Raw genomic sequence first — 22108 nt, forward strand, 5'->3', positions numbered from 1 at the left:
ACATGAACTGTCTTAATGCCAACGCCCATTAGAACAGCTCATTGCCGCCATCTTGCGTCTGAAAATAGTACTAACAGTGTTGACAAAAAGGACCCGGAGGACTTCAGCATTCATTTGATTTAATGGTGAGAATAAACCTTTCGATGAATGACTAGAATTTCAAAAGGCTATTTACAGCACGAGTAAAACATTTGCAAAATAACTTGATCAAAAGAAAATGTTGCCGGGACGATGTTTGTAATTGACTGCTTTTAGAGGACGCTTATGCCAGTAAAATGTAAAATACCTTAAACTCAAATTAATATGTCCATATATTTGTGTATTTGGTGTATAGCCGGTTATTTAACGAAACCTGACAGATCTGTTAGGGTTTATTCTACGACTGACCACCAGGAGGCGTAATTAACTTTTACCTCAACGTTTAATGTAAGTTTCATCATAGCACAAACACGGATAATATTGCATTGATTCAGCTGTAAATTGTATTTGGATGCAAAACATCTTAATAAAACAAAGTCTGTATTGCCAGTAATGTGGATTGAAATAATGTTAAGGTTAACAAAATACTTTTAAATCAGTATTTCAATGATTCAGCTTTGATGTTGATTCACCCGTTGAGTAAACGTTGAAAGGACGGCTGGTTACGTCACGTAGCCCTATTTTTGTGTGTACAGGTTTTACTTCTGAGGGTTTTTAAAAAACACTTGAGAGGACAATTATAGTGGTCCTTGTTGTTTGAAATGCTTATTAATAAGTGAAATCAAATCACGTTTTGTTTTGTTTATATCACCCCTAAACGCGACATCACCAATTTGCAGTATGGTTTAGCAGGTATCATGACCTCCATATTAAAATAATTTTGTCTGTTAGATACCCGATATATGTTTGAGATTATATGTAAGCTTATAAAAAAAAAAACCTAGTTCCTACTGTGCCAGTTCATCCGGATTGTCGTGTCTAGTGAGTTATTGTGAACATTCAAATTGGCAGCAGTTTGTCATAACGATAACAAACATGAAAAAACTGATTGAATGAAAGCACAAGTTCCGATGATTCTTACAAAGATGCTGAGGTGAGACCACCTTATGTCTTATTTTCTTCAAATGTGAATGCAGAATGTGTTTTGAAACCGTTGCATATCTGATAAAAATGGTTTCTGTTTTTGTTTACTACAGCAGCAAACTTGGTTTTCTTGAAAGTCAGATCTTTGAAAACACAATACACCCTCTCCTACACCTCTTTCCTTAACACACACACATACACACGCACACACACTTGTTGACACTTGTAGTGTCTTGTTGGGTTTGAGGAACTTCTAAAAGCATGATTTTCTCTCTCTTTTCTCTCCAGCAGAAGAATGTCTTTGACTCCACACTGCAGGATCTGAGCCGTTTAATGGTCTCTCACACAGAGCAGCAGACACCATGAGCTCCATTCACTGCAGAGCCACGACTCGATACACACTTTCTGCTGTCTTTGTGACTTAGACCAGTTTGATTTGTTTTTCATTGGAGAACTAGAGCAGTGTGTGTGAAGAGGAACCACTCATGCGAGGACAGAAGAACTGAGAGACTAACTGAGAATTTGGTTGCATGGTGAGTTCATGCTGACCTACATTTTTCAGCCATTGCCACAAAACTTGAAACTTGTTTTCAGAGAACTGAGACCAATACTGTAATCTAATGGAGACAGCTGAATTGTTTTCACGTTTTAGTTCTAGTTAACAACAATAATGTAAATAGCTCTGTACAGCACTTAAATGAATGCCATGGAATACCATCATGGTATGGTCCAAAAATTGTATATTTGAATGGTAATGCTATGGTGCGATTTGCCAGGTATGTCTACATTCTGTTCATAAAGAAGCTTTATTTAATTGTAAAGAAAGTAAAATAATTATAAAAACTTTGTGCCATCCCAATTAAATATGCAGAATCAAATCAACTGCATTTATAGGCCAATCCCCAAAACATGTAAACACTGTGGGTCTGTCATGCTATCAAAGCATTGTCTTAACCATTGGTGTGAGTTTGGAGTGGGACAACTATCTGTTTGTTTGAAAAATGGCAGAGACGGGGAAATATTTGGGGAAACCTGTTTGAAACCTGCAGGGTTGATGTAATTTTGTAGGCCAACTCGGAAATTGTCATCATCCTGGTTCCCTTGAAAAAGATCCAATAGGGTTTTTGCGCAACAAACTTCTGTATTCTGTAAAACAGTCTGCATCGCATTCGGTTTAGGTATTTTGTATGTGCTTCATTAAATATAGAGCCGTTTTACTCAAGTTACCTTTACAGGAGCTACTAAAGATGCGCATACCCAATGTTCATCGCATATGCAGATTGATGCGGATGCGATGAGGCCTGTTTCCCTGTTTGTTCATGTGACATTCGACATAAAGCCTATAGGATTTTTCCATTGGCTTTTGGATTATTTAAACTTTATTTATTACACTAGTTGTAAAGTTTGAGTTAGATAGTATGCTAGAGCATGATTATAAACACAATGAGGCTGTAAAAGCAGACTAGTGAGTAGGAAAGTTCACCTGTATGGCATGATGACGCTTAAATGTTTAGTTCACCCAAAAATGAAAATTCTGTCATTAATTACTCACCCTCATGTTGTTCCAAACCTGTAAGACCTTCGTTCATCTTCAGAACACAAATTAAGATGTTTTTGATGAAATCCGAGAGGACTCTTTCAAGGTCTAGAAAGGCACTAAAGACATCATTAAAACAGTCGACGTGACTGCAGTGGTTCAAACTTAATTTTATGAAGCGAAGAGAATACTTTTTGTGCACAAAAACAAAACAAAAATAACGACTTTATTCAAAAATATCTTCTCTTCTGTCTTATTCTCATACGTTGTTTAGCGCTTCCAGGTTCTACGTCAGAACGCCGACTCATTAGGCTTGTTCGAGATGCATCGGTGCTGCGCAGTCCGATCGGCGTATGACATCAAAGTACCGCAAGAGCGATTCAAAAGCATAAGGAGTCGTATGCTCTCCAGTCGCTCTCGCGGTACTTTAATTTCATGGGCCGATCGGTCTGCACAGCGCCGATGCATCTAGAACAAGCATACTATTGGCCGGCTCCTGCATCAGCATCACACGCATGCGTCATGCTGCTCACGTGATCAGCTTTGGCCAATACTGAGCCGGCATTCGGACGTAAACACGGAAGCCTTCACTGTGCTTACTGCAGCAACTACATAAGGATAATGACAGGCAAGAGAAGAGATTGTTGAATAAAGTCGTAATGGGGAAAGTTCCTGCAGTGGAGCCAGCCAATAGTAGGCTAGTTCGAGATGCATCGGCGCTGCGCAGACCGATCGGCCCATGACATCAAAGTACAGCGAGAACGACTGGAGAGCATACGACTCCTTATGCTTTTAAATCACTCTTGCGGTACTTTGATGTCATACGCCATTCAGACTGCGAGAAGAGAAGATATTGTTGAATAAAGTCGTTATTTTTGTTTTGTTTTTGCAGACAAAAAGTATTCTTGTCGCGTCATAAAATTAAGGTTGAACCACTGCAGTCACGTCGACTGTTTCAACAATGTCTTTGGTACCTTTCTGGACCTTGAAAGTGCCGGTTAAATTGCTGTACATATGGATGAGTCTTACCACTCAGATTTCATCAAAAATATCTTAATTTGTGTTCCGAAGATGAACGAAGGTCTTACGTGTGTGGAACGACATGAGGGTGAGTAATAAATGACAGAATTTTCATTTTAATGTTTCCTCTTCTGTAGTCCCATTTAGACTTTTGTGATCTGACGTCAATGGGTTTTTGGTTAAATGCCTGAAATAAGGTCTGTGGTGAACACAAGCTCAAGATATTTTCATGTTTTGTATTACAACATGCACCAACAATTTAAGCTTTTATATGTCCTCAAAAAGACTATTTCTGTGGAACTGGACATGCAAAAATACTATCCCATTTCTGGGTTTTAGGACTCATTCCTGCACTCTATTCAGAATAAAATACTAGCACACTACTTTTACTGTTTTTCTAGTATGCAATTCAGAATTCAGCCACAGTGACAGTGGTGCAAAAATCACACTTCAGTTTGACAAAGTGATAAAATACATTTTATAAAACAGTTAATTCTAGTCCTTGGTTCTAATTGGTCAATAGCTGTGTTTTATTCACGCTAAAACACGGCTATGACTGCTTCACCCAAAGGTTCTGTGTATCACTAAACAACACCCATGGCAACGTAAACTGTATGTTCTCAATTGATATTGTTCATTGATGCTTACTGTATTATGTAGAAGAGTGTTGTGAGGGAGATATCGAGTGACCGAGTGCATTCAGATTTAACATTTTCCTTCAGGTCAGTCCTATGTTCATAAAAAATCCGAATGTCCCTTGCGATCTTGTCCTTTTAACAGTTAATGGGTTTTCCCGTGCGCTGCTGACACGGGCCTGGTCCCAAATGGCACCCTAAACCCTCACAGTCTTCCTCTGAGTCCGCACTTTCATGATGTAATGCCGCTTTGACTGCCGGGTAAAGTCCTCTGCGTAGCTCGCAGACTTGCGGGCCCAGCTGAAGTGCGCTTCGAGGGCGCATAGCGGCCTCAAAGGGGGCACTCGCGAGCACCCTTCTGAAACCCAAATAGGGTATATGTCGAATGTCACATGACCAAACTGAAAAACTGGTCTCATTGTATCCGCTTGTCAGAGAAAGTGTTAACAGCAGTATGAACTGACGGCATATCTATGGACTTTTAAGGTAATCAGTGAAACTACCTAGTTCACGTTGTTATAGGTGTTTTATTCTATTAAATATCTAAACGTTAATGTGAAGAAGAAAAATTATAAAAGCTTTTAAATATCAATTGCATATGCGGGGGACATTAGTTATGCTCATCTTTGTAAGTTATCTTGAATAGAACAGGTCATTTTTACATGAAGCACATACAAAAGACCTATACTGGAAGCGATCTGATCTGTTTTACAGAATACGGAAGTTAGATTGCGCATAACCCCTATTGATGAATGGGACACCCTATGGTCTCATGGACTTAACGTACACGCTGACGCGGTAGCCATTTTAAGTCCACAAAACCGAAAGTGCATAGAAGTGTGCCATTTGGGATTCAGCCACTGACAGTGCTAGTCAAAGCATTTGTCATTTTGTCGTTCTGTGTTCACAACAAGTTTCAATATAAAAGTCTTTGCGACTGAGTGACTCGCTCATAAAGGCAATCTTTGCCACCATCTAATAGTGTAATAAATGTAACTTCTGTTGCTGTTCACAGTCAGGGACTATTTTTACCAGCGGAAGGAAGGCTTTTAGTGATTTTACTTAATGAAAGTTGCATTGATACATATTTTTGGCTTTAATATTTGTATTGTGTGGTAACCATTTTATAAAAGCAATAAGCCCTGTGAAGCTATGGTTTACAGTGAATATATAACAGCTAAGGGGGTTTTAAAAGGGGGTTTTCTTCTGCTCACCAAGGCTGCATTTATTTAATCAAAAATACAGTAAAAACAGTAATATTGTGAAATATTATTACAATTTAAAATAACTGTTTTCTATTTTAAAGTATGTTAAAATGTAATTTATTCCTGTGATGCAAAGTTGAATTTTCAGCATCATTACTCGAGTCTTCAGTGTCACATGATCCTTCAGAAATCATTCTAATATGCTTGCTGCATCCTTGCTGAATAAAAGTAAAAATTCTCATAATTTCTCTCTGTTCCTCTTCATGATGTTTTGATGTAAGAAGCTCTGAAGATTGTTTGGCGTCAGGTTGATCGCACCTGCACTATTTCTGAAAATGTTGCAGCACTTCCTCGTGTGGGTGTTCTTAGACAAAAATGATTCATGTAAGTGATTAAATAATGTTTGACTCATACTGTATCTTAAAATTCCCAAAAGGTGTAATTTCGGGCTCGTAGTCTGTTAGGCGGTGGTAATTATGATTAGCTTATATTAGAAGCTAGTAGGGTAGGAAGTCCCCACAATGATTTAAAAGCAAGCATGTGTTTACATGTTGTGGTGAAAATATGAGTGCTATCTGATCAGATCTACTTTCTCACACGCTACAGCTCATCTCTCATGAAATGCCATAATCATGCTCGCAGTCAGCGATGTAGTAAACATGCTGTTGCAACCAGATAGTAAAATGCACCAATAAGCACTTGTATTTCCAGATGTTTAAGGCTTCCAAGGGCCGTGTTTTGATGGTGCATTCATGTTGGTTGCAATGCAGTCATTTTGTCAAAATTCACAACGCTTTACTGACAAAAGTGTTTTTGGTTTCAACTGGACAGGATATGGTTTGGTTGACAGGGCTAGTTGAAACCCAAAACTTGTCATGCATTTACATTTTCTCTCTCATTACTTGTACTGCTTATTGCAAGTATTAAGCTTCAGCACATATCTCGAAAATGAATTAAATTTCAAATAATTCAGCTTTTTGCCTAGATGGCAATAGAATGAATGGAAAAATCTGATAGACTTACAAGCGACATGTACACTGAAAAAAAAAAAAAAGTGGTGTAGGATTTACTTTGAAACAGTTTTTACACAAAAATTGCTAGTAAATTTTTACAAATATTTACAAAGAAACGACAAGTAACACATAATGTGAAATGTGAAGTACTATTTTATTGTAAAATGATTATTTATTTTAAAAATTATTTAAAAGTAATCTTCAAAAAAAAAAAAAATTCAGTGTAGTTAGTGGCTAGTTAGCAACCACTTAAGTTGCTAAGTTGGTTCTTCCTGTGTCTTCACAGTGTCTGTTAGGTAACACCAGCTTTTTGACAATTAGCATGTCTTGAAGTTTTTATCAGTGTATTGCCTTGAACAAGATTTTTACCCTACTTTTTTTGGGAGAAAATCATAAATTTTCAAAGACTTTTTAACTTTTCAGATTGTGCATTTGTGAGCGTGTCACTTGTGAAGCTAGTTTGGATGTTGGGTTTTCTAAGACATATACCAGGATGTGGTGGGGTTTTTTTTTTGGTAAGCTGTTCTGTCTTTATGTTGCTCTGTGGCACAAAAAGCAGAACCGTGTGTCTCTGTCAAGGTCCTAGAGCAAAAGCTTTCATCCTCCGCATTAGCATCACTATAGCGGTGACAGAAATACTGCTGCCAGCACTCCTGCCTGTTCACTCTCTCTCTCTCTCTTTCAGATGGCCTCACAGGGTTCTTTGCTGCTTCTTTGAACAGCGTTCTTTGCAGCTAAAGTCATATTTCTCAGTATGGAACTGCTCTAGACTGAAGCAGGGGAGAAGACAAGGATGAGAAAACTCTGACAGACAGACGACAGAGAAAACTAGCATTCGCACAGTCTTTTTGACCAGAATCACTGACTAATTGTTTTTTTACTGGAACGCTGAATGATGTTTCTGCTGGCTGTTCTGTGCGTATTGTACGTCTGGAGTCCAGCAACGCTGATTGGTGGACAGGGATCATCAACGAATATTATACCTCGGAAAACAGTGCCAATTAATAGTAAGTCTAAATTTTGACAATTATATTAGGACGTTAAAATACCATACTTTGGTACTTTGATGTAAGGTAGTCTCAGAAAACCTAAAATACAAAATATCAAATCAAAAGATGGTATCTGCAAACAAATTATGTTGTATGCCATGGTGCTTGATATTTGATAACATGGTCATTTTATTCCATTGTATATTTTCAGAGTAAAAACCATCGTAATACTTTGGATATATAAATTGAAAGTTAACATATCTCTCAACATCCTTTTGATTTGTTTATTTATTAAAAACTGTTGTGATTTTTAGTCAAGTCACATTTATTTATATAGCGCTTTATACATTACATTTTGTTTCAAAGCAGCTTCACATTAATAAACAGGAAAATAACAGTGTTAATGTTGTAAAATGAATCAATTGTGAAATCAATTCAATTTCAGCTATAAAGCAGCTCTACAGAAGATATTAGTGTCATTATTAAGCTCAAGTCAGTTTATTCAGTTCAGTTCAGTGTCGACAGTTAGTGGCATAATCCAGCTTAATTCAGTTAAAATGTTGCTCTTATTGGATAGTGTCAGCACAGTAACATGTAGTTGCAATAATACAGTGCATCCATAATTATTATGCAAGTCAATATTATGATCATATTTTTTACAAGCACATTTTACCAATTCAAAACCACATCAATCTTAATAACTACTATTAATTTAGTATAGAAACATTTATAAGTGATATATAATTGTTAACGAGGGCTGGAAGTGAAAAACGCCTTATATTCTTATTAAGCAGGTTTTCTTTTGCAGTTAAAATGGGCCAAAACATAGATTTAACTACACTGAAGAGTCAGAAATTATTATATGCCAATGTGATGGATGTAATACTATAGAAACTGTAAAATTATGGTGTGACCATTGTACAAGAAACACTCATTGGAACAGCAGGGTCACAAAAAACAGGTTGAGAAGAAAAGACGCATGTTAACTGAAAAAGACTTTAAAGAGTTTCTGGTGGTTTCACACTTAATTCTTCTCTTTAATTCTTAGTCTCCTGTGCCACCATTTCCCAGAACTGCAAATTACCTGGAGTCTCCAGAAGTACAAGGTGTCAGGTTCTCAGAGACTTTGCTAAGGCAAGGAATCCTGAAATACATGAAGACTGGTTTTTGAAAAAGGTTTATGGACAGATAGGTTGGGAGTGACAGTGTGACTCTTGAGGTATCAGCACCAGTTCAAGTCAGACAACAGCGGCGGTGGCGAGGGAGTCGTGCTGTGAGCTGCTACTAACAATGAGCAAGATGGACCTTTCAGGGTAGGAGATGGACTTGAAATGAATTCCCAAAACTTACTGCCAGATTCTGAAAGATAAATTCTTCAAACAGTTGTACAAGAGGAAGTGGTGCTGTTTCCTCAAGAGTCACTGTCAACATATCTGTCTGTAAAGCCTTTAAAAAATCAGTCTTCATGTATTTCACAACACTTCAGCTTGTGAGTCTTATAAAGTTGAGGTCATGTTTCAGGATTCTTTACCTTAGCAAAGTCTCTGAGAACCTGACACCATAAACTTCTGGAGACTCCAAGTAGGTTGCAGTTCTGGAAAATAGTGGCACTGGAGACTAAAGGGTTCCTGATGGTTTCACACTTTCGCACCTAAGTCTTCTTCTCAATTCTTAAAGTCGCCATGAAATCAAAATTGATGTTTTTTATCTTTTAGTATGAATATGTTAGCCTTACACCATGTCTACACTGGACACGACCATTGTCACTCTCATCGCACTGCTAAAGATTGTCTAAAGTGGACGTGACAAAACGCCCATTGCAAAGCACCCGTCCTTCGTGTCAGTACATCATAAAAAGAACGAGGCATCAGTTTACTGTCAGAGATTTGTCGCTTGTGTCGCACCATATCCAGTGTAGACAATATCACTGATTATAATGGGTTCTATTGTCTTTTGTTGCGTCGCATCACGCCGCTTGCATCCAATGTAGACACATTGATACTCTTATCTATAAGCTAGTGTGCTTCAAAACAATGACAAAATTCATATTTAGAAGATATAAGAGTTCAAAACTTACACCCCCGGTTTCACAGACAAGGCTTAAGCTAGTCCTAGACTAAAATGCATGCTTGACCTGTTTTAACTGAAAGCATATCTTAAAATATGTCAGAGCCATTGTTTTGTCTCAAGATGCACACCAGTAATGTTTTTTTTTTCTAGGGTAGGGTACGTTTATAAAAGCTACTTAAATGCCCTAATTGAACTACGGCCTAATCTGGCCTTAGTCTATGCCCTGTCTATGAAACCGGGCCACAGTCTCTCACTTTTGCTAATATGGATCATCGATTTTAATGACATCATGCAGCATTTCAGCTTCTCATCAGATTTTCTGTCCAATCAAATGCTCTCTAGAATCTAAAGCATCCCACCCCCTACATTATAAATAGATTCTGAATTTTTACCGGGGGGTAAAAATTTTTTGGGCTTGTTTTGAGTAGCAGTTGGGCGGGTTTTGTTGTGAAAACCTGACAACCCTGGTCAACACATTGAATACTGCTGCACGTTCCAAGGCGCTTCAGTTGACCTTTAGAGTCTTCTGTAGTTAATATCTTTTCTTCAAAACCTGTTTTTTGTGACCCTGCTGCTCCAGTGAGCATTTCTTGTCCAATAGTCACACCTTAATTTTGCAATTTCTATCGTATCGCATCCTTCTCGTGGGCATTAAATAATTTCTGACTCTTCAGTTTTGGCCCTTTTTACCTGTGAAAGAAAACCTGCTCAATAATTATGTACATCTAAATATAATGTGTTTTTCACTTCCAGTGATATTATTATATATATATATATATTATATTATATATAATTATAAATAAGATATCACTTATAACAAAATTAATAGTTATTAAGATTGATGTGGTTTGGAAATGTGCTTGGAACAAAAATACAATCAGCATATCGACTTGCACAATAATTATGTACGCACCGTATTTCTGAATATTTAAACCCTAACTGAGCAAGCCAAAGGTGACAGATGGGATACAGGAATACATTTCTTTGTTTCAAACAACATTTAGTTGTTCTGTGTGTGACTTTTCCATTTTTGGCAAACGTTAGCAACTCCTACCCTTGACTGTGGCTTTCATTTGTTGCTAGGTAGTGGAGGACATTATTTTCATGAGGAGGGTGTTTGGAACTACACCACTATGCTTCTGAGGGAAGATCTCAACATGCTCATCCTGGGTGCCAGGGAAGCCATTTTTGCCCTCGATCTAAATAACATTACAGTCAGGAAGGCCATGGTGAGATCTTAAATGCATAGTTACAATGCTGTGATAAATTTGTTCGCTAAGTCATTCAGTTTCATTCTGCAGAGTGATTATTTTAGTATACATAAATGATGGTAAGTTGTGTTGATTCTCCTAAGGTGAATTGGAAAGTCAAAAGCCAGCAGCAAAAAGAATGTTCTCTTAAAGGAAAAGATGCTACGGTGAGTTTTCAAATCTGAAATTCTATAAAACTGATGCCTTTTGGGCACTCATTGATGTATGTGAGTAAAAAAATGTTTAGACAATCAATACCTTGCACCAGCTTTTATTATTTGTCTTGCTATATTAACAGATAATATGCACACTTTGATCATTTAAAAGTGTATTAATTTATTGTGTTGGCATAGTATTCAGTTTATTAAAGTTTTAAGACATTCTTTGTCTGATAAAATGTTTAAAATGTAGTTACAATTTTATATTTTATACAAATATCAAGGTAACAAGATATTTAAGGATGTTTTATAACCATCTAAACAGAGCAACGTGTATGTATTGATAATTCTAGCAGATATCAACAGATATAACTCAAGTGCTAAGTAAAAGCCAAAAATACCCATGTGAACATATATTCTAAGAACATGCAGGAAGTGGAAGAATATGGTTCTGCTTGGTTTGACATTGTGGTGAGAATTGAGAGTAGGTCTCTTTTTACACAAAGATCACATCATTTATTTGTTTCCCTTGGCTACTTTGTTTTTTCTTTAGAATGACTGCAAAAATTATATCAGAATTCTTCATAAAAGGGATGATAACAGAATGTATGTTTGTGGAACCAATGCATTCAACCCAACCTGTGACTATATGGTGAGTCTCATCTGTTGAATTCAATGTTAGTGACGACAAACATAGAATGTGCCGTATACACTGTTTTTTATGCTTTTGTTGCATGTTATTCTCTTAGTCCTATGCAAATGGTGAGCTGAAATTAGAGGAAAAGCAAGAAGATGGGAAGGGGAAATGTCCGTATGATCCTTTTCAACGATACGCGTCTGAGATGGTTGGTACGTACTGACTCTGTTTATTAATAATTTTGCCCTTTTAAAAAACAGATTAAGCACCACTGATAGTTCTATTGACAAGATCATTTGGACTCATATGCAACTATCAACAAGTGTTAATTTAGTGCCAATAGTTTCCACATCATCTTTCTCTTGTTTTTTCTCTCTTCCAGACGGAGAGTTATACTCTGCCACTTCACTGAACTTCTTGGGCTCAGATCCAGTTATGATGCGCAGCACAGGCGAAATCATACGGACAGACTATTGGTTCAATGGTGAGATAATGGTGATGCCTCAACAAACCTTTAACCAACTCATTGCAATACCATGCAACAAACCACAACGCCCTGGCAAACACCACTTGCATTTTCATATTTTTTCCAATGCGGCTTTTTCAGCCAAAAGACTATAAGAAAGTTTTAACGGCGTGAACAAACGGCAAGTTTTCAGCACTTGCAATCAATATACAGCACCTGTTGATGATGATGATGATGCATATCATATACAAGCAAGCACATGAGCCTACTAGACTAGTATATGAATGGAATACGCTAAATTGAAAGTTAAGCATTTTCTTTATAATGGTTTTCTATGGGAAAATGCTTAACATGATACTTTGCGCATTGCATTCATATTCTGGGTTCAGCTGCTTGTGCATAGTATGTTTTATTAATAAGGCATATACTGAATTCAGTCCTCTTATATCACTGTCTTAATGCATTAAGCCACATTAAGTATTTTTTTGTAATTGTTTTCTATGGGAAAAAGCTTAACATGCAAACTACATTTATATTCTGGGCTCATCTGCTTGCCTGTATATAATATGTATCATCAATAAGGTGTATACTGAATTTGGTCTTTTAATATCACTGTCTTAGTACATTAGTACCTGGTAAAAATTACTGGTGGTCAGCAGAGGAAAGCCTTGTTTTGCCCGTCAGGTGAGCGTTACTGTAAGGGTGTGATGTCATGTGAAAACTATGAATTACGATGCCATTTGTAATAAAAAAAAAAAAAAAACTTACATAATAGTTTTTTTTATTATTTCATATACTACCATTGGTTAACTGTAGCCAAAGACTATAGATATAGAAAGACTGTTCACTCCTATTACTTGTGAATGGGAGAAACTGCAACCCACAATATGGCGGAATACGTCCCGCCTTCTAAGTAAAAGAGCCAATCGCTGATTGATAAAGTCATTGCGTCACTGCAGCTGCCGTTAGAAGCTCCGGTTCCCATAGAAACCTGAGACTCGCGCTTAGGACTGCACATGCGCATTGGCTGGTCTAGCCTGAAAAAATAAGCTTTTTTTAACACTATTTGAGCATAAGATACATCATTTATGGGACAGTTCATGTCAGATTTTATTGCTGATTTGTTATTTAATTGTGAGTTCAGCAAGCAGTTTTTGAGATGTCAGGATTCCCCCATTCAAATAGATAGGACTTGGTCTTGGATGCCCGAAATAGCTCGAAACAGACTTTCCTTGAAAGGGACTGGCAAACCCCTGGATGCATCTCTCCAAATACTTGTTAATGCATGCATCTAACCAGCCAATCATGTGACAGCAACCCAGTGTATAAAAATATGCAGACAAGGTTAGTGGTTCGGTTGCCATTAAAAATAAACATAATCTAAGGTGCCTTTTTACCGTAGAGTGATTGTTGGTGCCAGACAGGGTGGTTTGAGTGTCTGCTGATCACAGTCATTTACAAAGAATGCGAAAACACAAAAAACAGCAGTTCTGCAGAAAACACCAAAAAGTTGACAGGAAGGTGATAGTAACTTATAGTTTTATTTGTTAAGAACCAAATTTTGTCCGCATGGCCTACATACCGGAGGGAAAATCGAGCCCAGAGGGGGATGACGACAAGATCTATCTGTTCTTCAGTGAGAGCGCAGTAGAATATGATTCATACACCAAGGTGGACGTATCTCGGGTAGCTCGCGTCTGCAAGGTAAACTCCCTTGGAGTCATTTTTATATGATTACCCATACTGAGAAACATCAACAACAACAGCATTTCTGTCTATACCACATATGACATCAGTGCAAAATGATGTATTTATTTCCTCTCAGGGAGACTTGGGTGGGCTGAGGACGCTGCAAAAGAAGTGGACATCATTTCTAAAAGCGAGGCTTGACTGTTCCTTTCCAAACATCAAGCTACCCCTTCTGGTCCAGGACGTGTTCCAGTTGTGCCAAGATGACTCAACCACCTGCATTTTTTATGCTGTTTTTACTCTACAATTGTAAGTTTGAACTCTTTGATTTTGTTTAAAGCATATCTCGATACTTACTGCCTCAAACAAAACTCAAACTACAAACTTTAAGAATGATCAACTACTGTAGTTTCACACTCTGGACTCTTCCCAGTAATTGTAGCTGATGTCTTGTGTCTGATCGACAGAGACTCCTCTGAATACTCTGCAGTATGTGCATACAAAATTGAAGACATCAAGACCGTGTTCTCAAAGAGCAAGTTTAAGACTCCTGTTACCGTCGAGACGTCGTTTGTGAAGTGGGTGATGTACTCGGGCGAACTACCTGACCCCCGACCTGGAGCAGTGAGTCTTCTGTTCAATAATTCTGTTTGGCACTTGTTCAGTAATACTGATTACCAAAGCTCAGTAACTTTCTCTTTGCTTCTCACTAAAGTGCATTGATAATCATGCCAGAGAAAAGAACATCAACAAATCTCTGGATCTGCCAGACAAAACATTGCAGTTCATTAAAGACAAGCCTCTGATGGACCAGGCCGTCAAAGCCATTGGACAGCGACCACTGCTGGTGAAGACAGGCATTGCTTTCACTAGAATTGTGGTGGCCACAGCGACTGCCTTGAACGGAAACAGCCATCAAGTCATGTTCATTGGCACAAGTAAAGATGTGTTTATGTAAATTTATAGTTAAGCAAGCCCTCAAAATAATGTAATGTATTTTACATGCTCATCAAGCCTTTTAATGTAATCTTCAGCTGCATGAGTGTGTTTAACTGAGATTGTTGTCTTGTCTTCAGCATTGTGTTTTGTTCTGTTATGTATCAGAGAACGGTTCAGTGCTGAAATCTGTGAATTATGAGGGAGAGATGGTTATTATGGAAGAGATTCAGCTATTTGAGCCCTCAGAGCCCATCAAGATACTGCGACTTTCCAACACCAAGGTAAAAAGCAGATGCATTTATTTCTCACTTAGCAACATCGTGAGCTATGTGTGCTGTGCAGTTTCATGCTCTGTCTGTTTCTGTCAGCAAAGCTAATTTTATTCCTGTAACTCAGTTGGTAAAGCAACAATGCCAAAGTCATGGGTTGAATGGCATTCTTAGTCAAATCTTAAACAGCAGTCAACAATTATTTTCTGTATATACACATATGTTCAAAAGTTTAGGGTTGGTAAGTTTTTTTTTAATGTTGTTGAAGGAGGTCTCTGGATGTTTACCAAGGCTGCAATAATTAGATTAAAAATACAGTAAAATAGTAATATAATGAAAATATTATTATAAACAAGAATATCTGTTTTCTATTTGAATATATATTTTAAAATATAATTTTTTTCTTGTGATGCAAAGCTGAATTTTTAGCATCATTACTCCAGTCACATGATCCTTCAGAAATCATTCTAATATGCTGATTTGCTGCTTTTGAAACATTTCTTATTATTATCGACGTTGAAAACAGTTGTGCTGCTTAATATTTTTGTAAAATACTGTGATACATTGTTTGATGAACAGAACATTCAAAAGAATAGCATTTATTTGAAATATCATTTTCAACTCCTTACTGTCACGTTTGATTAATTTAATGCATCCTTGCTCAATTAAAGTTAATTTCTTTAAAAAATATATATATTTCTGACCTTAAACTTTTAAATGGTACTGTGTCTGCCATGTGCTGTTCTAAAGCAATATTTTGGGTTATGTATGTTCAGCTGAAGGACGTGTCAAATTTATTGTAGTCTCTATTATTGTCTATAGAGATGTTAAATTATGTGTGATGTCATCCCAGAAACAGCTGTACGTGGGTTCGGAGGTGGGCGTGTTGCAGCTGTCCATCAGTGAATGTGGGCGGTACCACACATGTCCGGACTGTGTTCTGGGCAGGGATCCGTACTGTGGCTGGGACCTCAATGCGGGCCGCTGCTCTACCATAAACAGCACACACAGAACCAGGTGAAAAGACAAATAAATATATAATATAATATAATATAATTAGTGCTGTCAATCGATTAAAAAAATGAACTCGATTAATCGCAATTAAAAACACTTTTTATACGTTTTTAATATATTTTATAATGTAATAAAACAACAAATTAAAACAACATAAAGAAACAACATGAAGACAGTATATTTTAAATACTTGTTTAATGGCATCTTTTTATGAATGAAGGCCAGTATCACTGATACTAATACTGCTACTGATGTCACGAAGAAATTGATTTTTTTCCCCCAATTTTAAATATGAATTATAGCCATTCAACATTACAGAGTAATTGAAAGCCATATCTTTTTTTTTTTTAATACATTTATTAGGCTTCAAAAATATAACAACTTTTAATTTAAGTGAACTTAGAACAATCCTCACATAAACCCATAATAAATGTCATATTTACCTGTGCCTTTCCTACCTGTCTAACAGATAGGAAAAATACAGAAATTAAAAAAAGTTACCAAACAGTCTGCACTGCATAATTTATAGCCTAAATTAAATTTAGATTAATCATTATTAAAGCTACAAAATTTCTTTAGTCAAGAGCAGTGAGTAATTTTCTCTGTTACCTTCTTTCATTATCTTCAATGGCATTGGCTGTCCCTTTAAGAGCTGCCGTTTCTGCACATGATGCGGCTCTCACACACTTTCTCATAACTCTTTACTTTCGTTTAAGACTTTATTTAACTCATTCAAGGCTGCTCTAAAGAGAATACTCAACAAAATGGATATTTTTGGCATTATTGCATGTTATTGTTCATTCAAGCGTGACAGAGCAACGTCCACGTGCACGATACTGGCGTGCGTCCTTCTGTGCGTCGTGTGTGTGACAAGACATTCGGAGACAGCGCGTTCTCTTTTTCTCTTTTGCCGCACTTAAATGGTTTAAAAGCATTTGCACAAATAAGAGCGTGATCATATGTTGTAATGCTAGCCAAAGGATGACAGAAAAAAACGGATGCTGTGTTAATTGCGTTAATATTTTTAATGCGTTAAACCGGAAAAAAAATTAATCGTGTGCGTTAACGCGTTAACGTTGACAGCACTAAATATAATATAATATAATAATAAATAAGTCGCTGTTTGGATTTAAATAGGCAAATACTTAAGAGTCTATGAATGGATCATTATTTCAGTGATTATTATGTTTCTAGCATGTTATATGTTTGAGAACAGTTCTTTTAACCTAATTAATGGAGCGTGTAGCTTTTCATTTCTTAAACAACCATGTAGGAAGACGTATCAGGCCCATATTCCAGGTGGCCACCAATTTTTGGTCAAGATCTTATGTGAAAATTATTCTTCATGCTCCCTCCTGTCACAGGATCTGTAGAAGGCGCATAACGAAGGAGATGATGAAATACACAGTCTTTAATAGGAAACTCAGATGAATATGACACAAATTGATATAAACAATAACCGACAAAGGACTGAACAGAAAAGGGAGTATAAATACATGTGGTAGATGAGGGAACTAAACAGGAACAGCTGGACAAGGATTAACTAATAAGTAACCATAGAAACAAACGAGAACTCATACAAATGCGACAGGAACAACTAAGAACATAATTGTGACATTATGCACCCCTCGGAAAGGTGCATCCTCGCGCTGAATAATGTCCAACTAAGGAGGAAGGGAGGGGGCTTTAAAGGAGGGCGTGCAGCTGGTGATGGACAGGAACGACCAGGAAGAGTCGAAGAGGAACACCACGGTGGTGCAGACGGTGGGAGGAGCCAGGGTGGAGCTTTGGCTGAAGGGCTGGACAGAACCCAGGAGCCGATCACCGGTGGCGGAACCATGGTGAGTGGAGGAACCGGCGGAGCAGAGTGGCCGATGGACCAGGGTGACACCGATGGCCTAGAAGCCTGAGGCTGAGCTGCTGGCTCGCGGGACTGAGGCGGTGATGGGGACTCAGCTGCCCGGGGCGATGCTGGAGCGGGACAACGGGGAGGTCGGAGGAAGGGAGGAGCCCGATGATGCAGTAGGGGTGGAGGGTGTAGGCATTGCTGGAATCCCGGAAGTCCGTGGCTGAAGCTGGGCGTCAACCGCCGGAGGCTGACCTGGAGTAACAAGGGAGCTCAGTGGAATCAAAGGGCAGATGCCCACAGAGGCGAAGAGGGAATGGTGAGCTGAAGTGATGGCGACAGGCTCATGGGCTGAGGTGGAGACATGGGCCTGAGGCCTGAGGTGCAGCTGGGGACTTGGCCTAGCTGGTGGAGGGCAAGCCTGAGGTGAGGTAGATGAGCCACACGGAGCTAGTGTGCAGAGGCAGAGCCGAGGAACTTGATGACACCAGTAGTGCCGACGGATCCAGGAGACTGGCCGTAACCAGAGGGGAAGATAGGACCAGGAAATCAGGCAGGAGCATTGGCAGAAGAAGATCCGACAAAGAAATAACGACAAAAGGACTGAACAGAAAAGGCAGTATAAATACACATGGTAAATGAGGGAACTAAACAGGAACAGCTGGACAACGATTAACTAAAAAGTAACCATAGAAACAAACGAGAACTCATACAGACGCAACAGGAACAACTAAACAGAACATAATTGTGACACCTCCTAACCATTCTTTTACAATTTGAGCCTGATGAATCCTGGAAAATGGCCATGATGTGTCTTCCTACATGGTTGTTTAAGAAATGAAAATCTACACACTCCATCACTTAGGGTTAAAAGAACTGTTCCCAAACATGTAACATGCTGGAAACATAATAATCACAGCAATAATGATCCAGTCTTAGACTCTTAAGTATTTGCCTGTTTAAATCCAAACAGCGACTTTTTTTTTTTTTTTTTTTGGCCAGGCAGTGTATAATATAATATACAAAATCCCGAAATCAACAGAAAAATAAAGAAATTATATTTTACTTGAAGAAAATTAACTCTGTTTTTAGGACCATTAAAATCGTTGGCATGATTATTTGCATGACAATTAAGCATTTAATAACATTTCCCGTGCAAAAAATAAAAATAGCATTGTCTTACTGTAATGCATTAAAAAAATGTTTATTATTTAAATAGTAAAGTATCACAATAGTATTTGTTTTAATGCCTTTATTTAAATATATTAACCTTTACAGCATGAATTAAAGAGAATTACCATTTGAGGTTTTTGTAATTCAAAACCTTATTCTAAAAAGTCTGCACACATTAATGGTAATTGTACAGGAAAATGTTTAATTTACAGAAAAATGTATGCAAAAATTTGTTCTTTATGCAAAATGTATGTATTTATATTTTTAAGTGATAATTTCGCACATCATTACTAATATTGATATTGGCATATTGCTGATTGCGGTAATATTTTTTCTTCCACAGCACCATGATTCAGAGTCTGAGTGACGGTGACACTAGTCGATGTCCACCAATAGGTAATGGTAAATTGTAATTTCCCAAAGTCTTTACACTGTATGTTCTGGTAGAAACATTAAGTTACATCTAGATCTTGTGTTACAGATGGCAGTAAGCCAGTCAGCACCTGGTTTATCCATGGCAATTCCGTGAAGCTGTGGTGCCAGCCTTATTCCAACCTGGCACAGGTTCACTGGAAGCTGAACGGACAACCGATCAGACTGTCAGACACCATACAGATCCTCTCTGACGGCCTGATGATCCTCAACGCCTCTGCAGAAGCCAGCGGCTACTACACCTGCAGTTCTGTTGAGCAGAAATACGAGGCCCAGCACGTAGCATATGATCTGCAAATGTGGTCAGGATTTGGGACTGCAGCATTACTCCATGACGTTAAGGAAAAAGAGAACACCCTAGTGGCTATGGTGGTGATATTGTCGCTAATTCTAGCTACGTTAGTAATTTGGAACCTGTACAAAGGGCATTTACTTTTGCCGTGTTGCCACAGTAGGGTAAAAGACATGCCGAACAGGAACATAGATGAGAGGTTCTCTGCAAGCCAGGCTCAACAATATAAAGTAGCATCACCAACAGTGAACTTGAACAGCAACAACAACTATGCAAACGACCAGAGGTATTCCATCTCTAGAGAAATGGACAGACTCTCAACCACGGTTGGTTCCTCAGGTCAGATCTCATTGAGATATATGGATGATGAATCAGAGATTTGAGATTGTTTTTATGCACAGACTTGCTAATGCAGCTAATGTGTGGTCATTTAAATGCAGACCAAGCCCATGGGTGCTGGTTCCTCTTTTGCAGCTGTTAACTTTTGACTAAACTGCTGTTTTGAACTACTTTGTGTCCTTGATGAATTGCCTTCAATTCCAAATGGCATTGTTCAACCATCATATGCCTACATGTCCAATGGACAAAAAAGACACTGAACCAGACTTTTTAGTCTGTCCACATTGCAGTCCGTTCACAGTCAAATCACTTGGTGGCCATATTTGTAACATCACTAGGCAGCTATTTCTACTGCTGTTCCTCACTATTCACCAAATTATTTGTACAGCCGACTTTTTCTTTTCTTTCTTTTTCCTAAACTATAGCAGCAAATACACAGTACCCACACTTGCCACTTGAGAGTGGATGTACGTGATAGGAAATAAGTGTGAAAGACTGTCCTAGGTCTAAAAAAATGCCACATCTCAGTGTCCTTAACTTACTAAATCCATCTCTAATTCTGCTTCAGAATATTTAAAGCTAAGTGTTTCCCATCATTCATGTTCAGGAAATCATGTGCCCCAAAATTGCGAGATTTTGAGGAAAACTTGCCAGTTAAAGTTAAATTAATTAGATATTAGATATGATCATTTCAATCTCTGCAGACACTTGCGGTCTTCACGCCGCTTGAACACTTACAGGAACACTTACACCGAAGTCATCAAGTGAAAAGCAGCAGAGTGAAATAAAACATATTTTGTGTGAACGGCCCCTAACTCTGAAAACAAGGCCAGAAATACTGTTCTGCTAATAAATATGTACTTTACTTGCTACTTAGTGCCGCAAACAAACTGAATCAAATCCAGTGATTAGTTCTCCCTCAGACTTGACATCTTGTGAACATGATTTTTCGCAGGTCAGCTGATAAAAAAACAAGTGAGCCCTGAAGTCTGAGTCAGAAACTATTTTGATTCTTCCTCAGGATTGTAATGGTTGCGTTGCTGTTTTGGGGCACTCATCAGGGTTAAAGTGAGACATGCTGTCTTGTTAAAACCTGCTGTTGGTGTTGCCACAAACCCAAGTATGCTGCCTTTAAAGGAAATTCCACATGGACAAGAATGAACTTCCTGTATCTTCAGGATGCCAAGACAAGTGTCAAATGACTGCATCTCAGTCAATAATGCAGCTTATGTTTTTTTTTAATGAATGTATTGCAGAAATGTGCTTCACATCCTTACAATATTTTTCACTGTAATACAATTTTTGTACCTAAAATGCTGTAAATGCTTAATTTAAAATGACTTTTGCCAATGAAAAACAAATTAATAAAAAATAAGCACAAATGATAAACAGTTAAAAATTAGCAAACAAACTTCAATGTATCATTTCAAAGGCGTACAGTACAAGAATAACATTTTTTAAGGTACACCTCAAACAACTAACATGGTTTAAAAAGGAATCAAATTTATGTTGAACAAGGTAGCCAGACAGCTTGATTTAAAAGATTTGATCATGGGTTAATGATTTAGTGTCTGCCTTGAATCCAACTGAGATTGACCAATGACTTTTTTTGTTTGGAAAGGTAAAATATATTTTACCGTTTCATGGTGTTATGAACTGCTCGGAGATGCGAAGGGTTGAGGATCAAAACGCAGTATTTATTAAAAGGAGTAACCCACAATCGAAGTCCAAAAAACAGGCAAAGGTCATATACAAGTAAACAATCCAAATAATAACTGAGATAAGGGCAGATGTAAACTGAGAAATCCAAAAAAAAAAAAAACAGGCAGAGAATCAAAAACAAGACATGGGAGGAAAACCAGGATACAAGGCTCAGAGAAGCAGTACAAACAGACATGCAAAATCTAGTGAGGAGTGACAGATAAACCAGGCTTTATATAAGCAGGGATAACAGATGAGACAGCTGAAAGCAATCATTGATGAGACAAGGCAATGGGGAATGTAGTTTGTGAGAGTGACAAAAGTCTGGGGTGGAGTGCCCCCTGATGGCTCTCAAGGGCACTCCAGCTGATG

General features: G+C 37.9%; 1 protein-coding gene across 5 annotated transcripts; it reads left to right on the plus strand.

Moving 5' to 3' along the window:
- The first annotated feature begins 112 nt into the window (after window positions 1-112).
- On the plus strand, window positions 113-21446 carry sema4e (semaphorin 4e). Of its 5 annotated transcripts, XM_051866245.1 has the most exons (17): window positions 113-1072; window positions 1351-1595; window positions 5744-5843; window positions 7158-7479; window positions 10615-10760; window positions 10886-10948; window positions 11493-11591; window positions 11689-11788; window positions 11959-12060; window positions 13595-13746; window positions 13868-14040; window positions 14199-14355; window positions 14447-14669; window positions 14836-14951; window positions 15793-15956; window positions 19316-19368; window positions 19454-21446. In XM_051866245.1, the coding sequence occupies exons 4-17, from the start codon at window positions 7365-7367 to the stop codon at window positions 20077-20079; spliced, it is 2289 nt and encodes a 762-aa protein (XP_051722205.1). In that variant the 5' UTR covers window positions 113-1072; window positions 1351-1595; window positions 5744-5843; window positions 7158-7364; the 3' UTR covers window positions 20080-21446. The 5 variants fall into 5 exon arrangements, with proteins under 5 accessions (XP_051722205.1, XP_051722186.1, XP_051722221.1 ...); XM_051866226.1 differs by lacking the exon at window positions 5744-5843; XM_051866261.1 differs by lacking the exon at window positions 5744-5843 and having other exon boundaries at window positions 15799-15956.
- Window positions 21447-22108: the final 662 nt, after the last annotated feature.

This window comes from Ctenopharyngodon idella, chromosome 2 (assembly GCF_019924925.1).
Source record: "Ctenopharyngodon idella isolate HZGC_01 chromosome 2, HZGC01, whole genome shotgun sequence".
Classification (NCBI taxonomy): Eukaryota; Metazoa; Chordata; class Actinopteri; order Cypriniformes; family Xenocyprididae; genus Ctenopharyngodon; species Ctenopharyngodon idella.

Excerpts from the sequence above, each read along its gene's own strand:
- sema4e (XM_051866245.1), top strand. The coding sequence starts at position 7,365 with ATGATGTTTCTGCTGGCTGTTCTGTGCGTATTGTACGTCTGGAGTCCA. Across the intron at positions 13,747-13,867 it reads GGGTAGCTCGCGTCTGCAAG|GGAGACTTGGGTGGGCTGAG; the intron begins GTAAACTCCCTT and ends ATTTCCTCTCAG. Across the intron at positions 14,670-14,835 it reads AGTCATGTTCATTGGCACAA|AGAACGGTTCAGTGCTGAAA; the intron begins GTAAAGATGTGT and ends GTTATGTATCAG.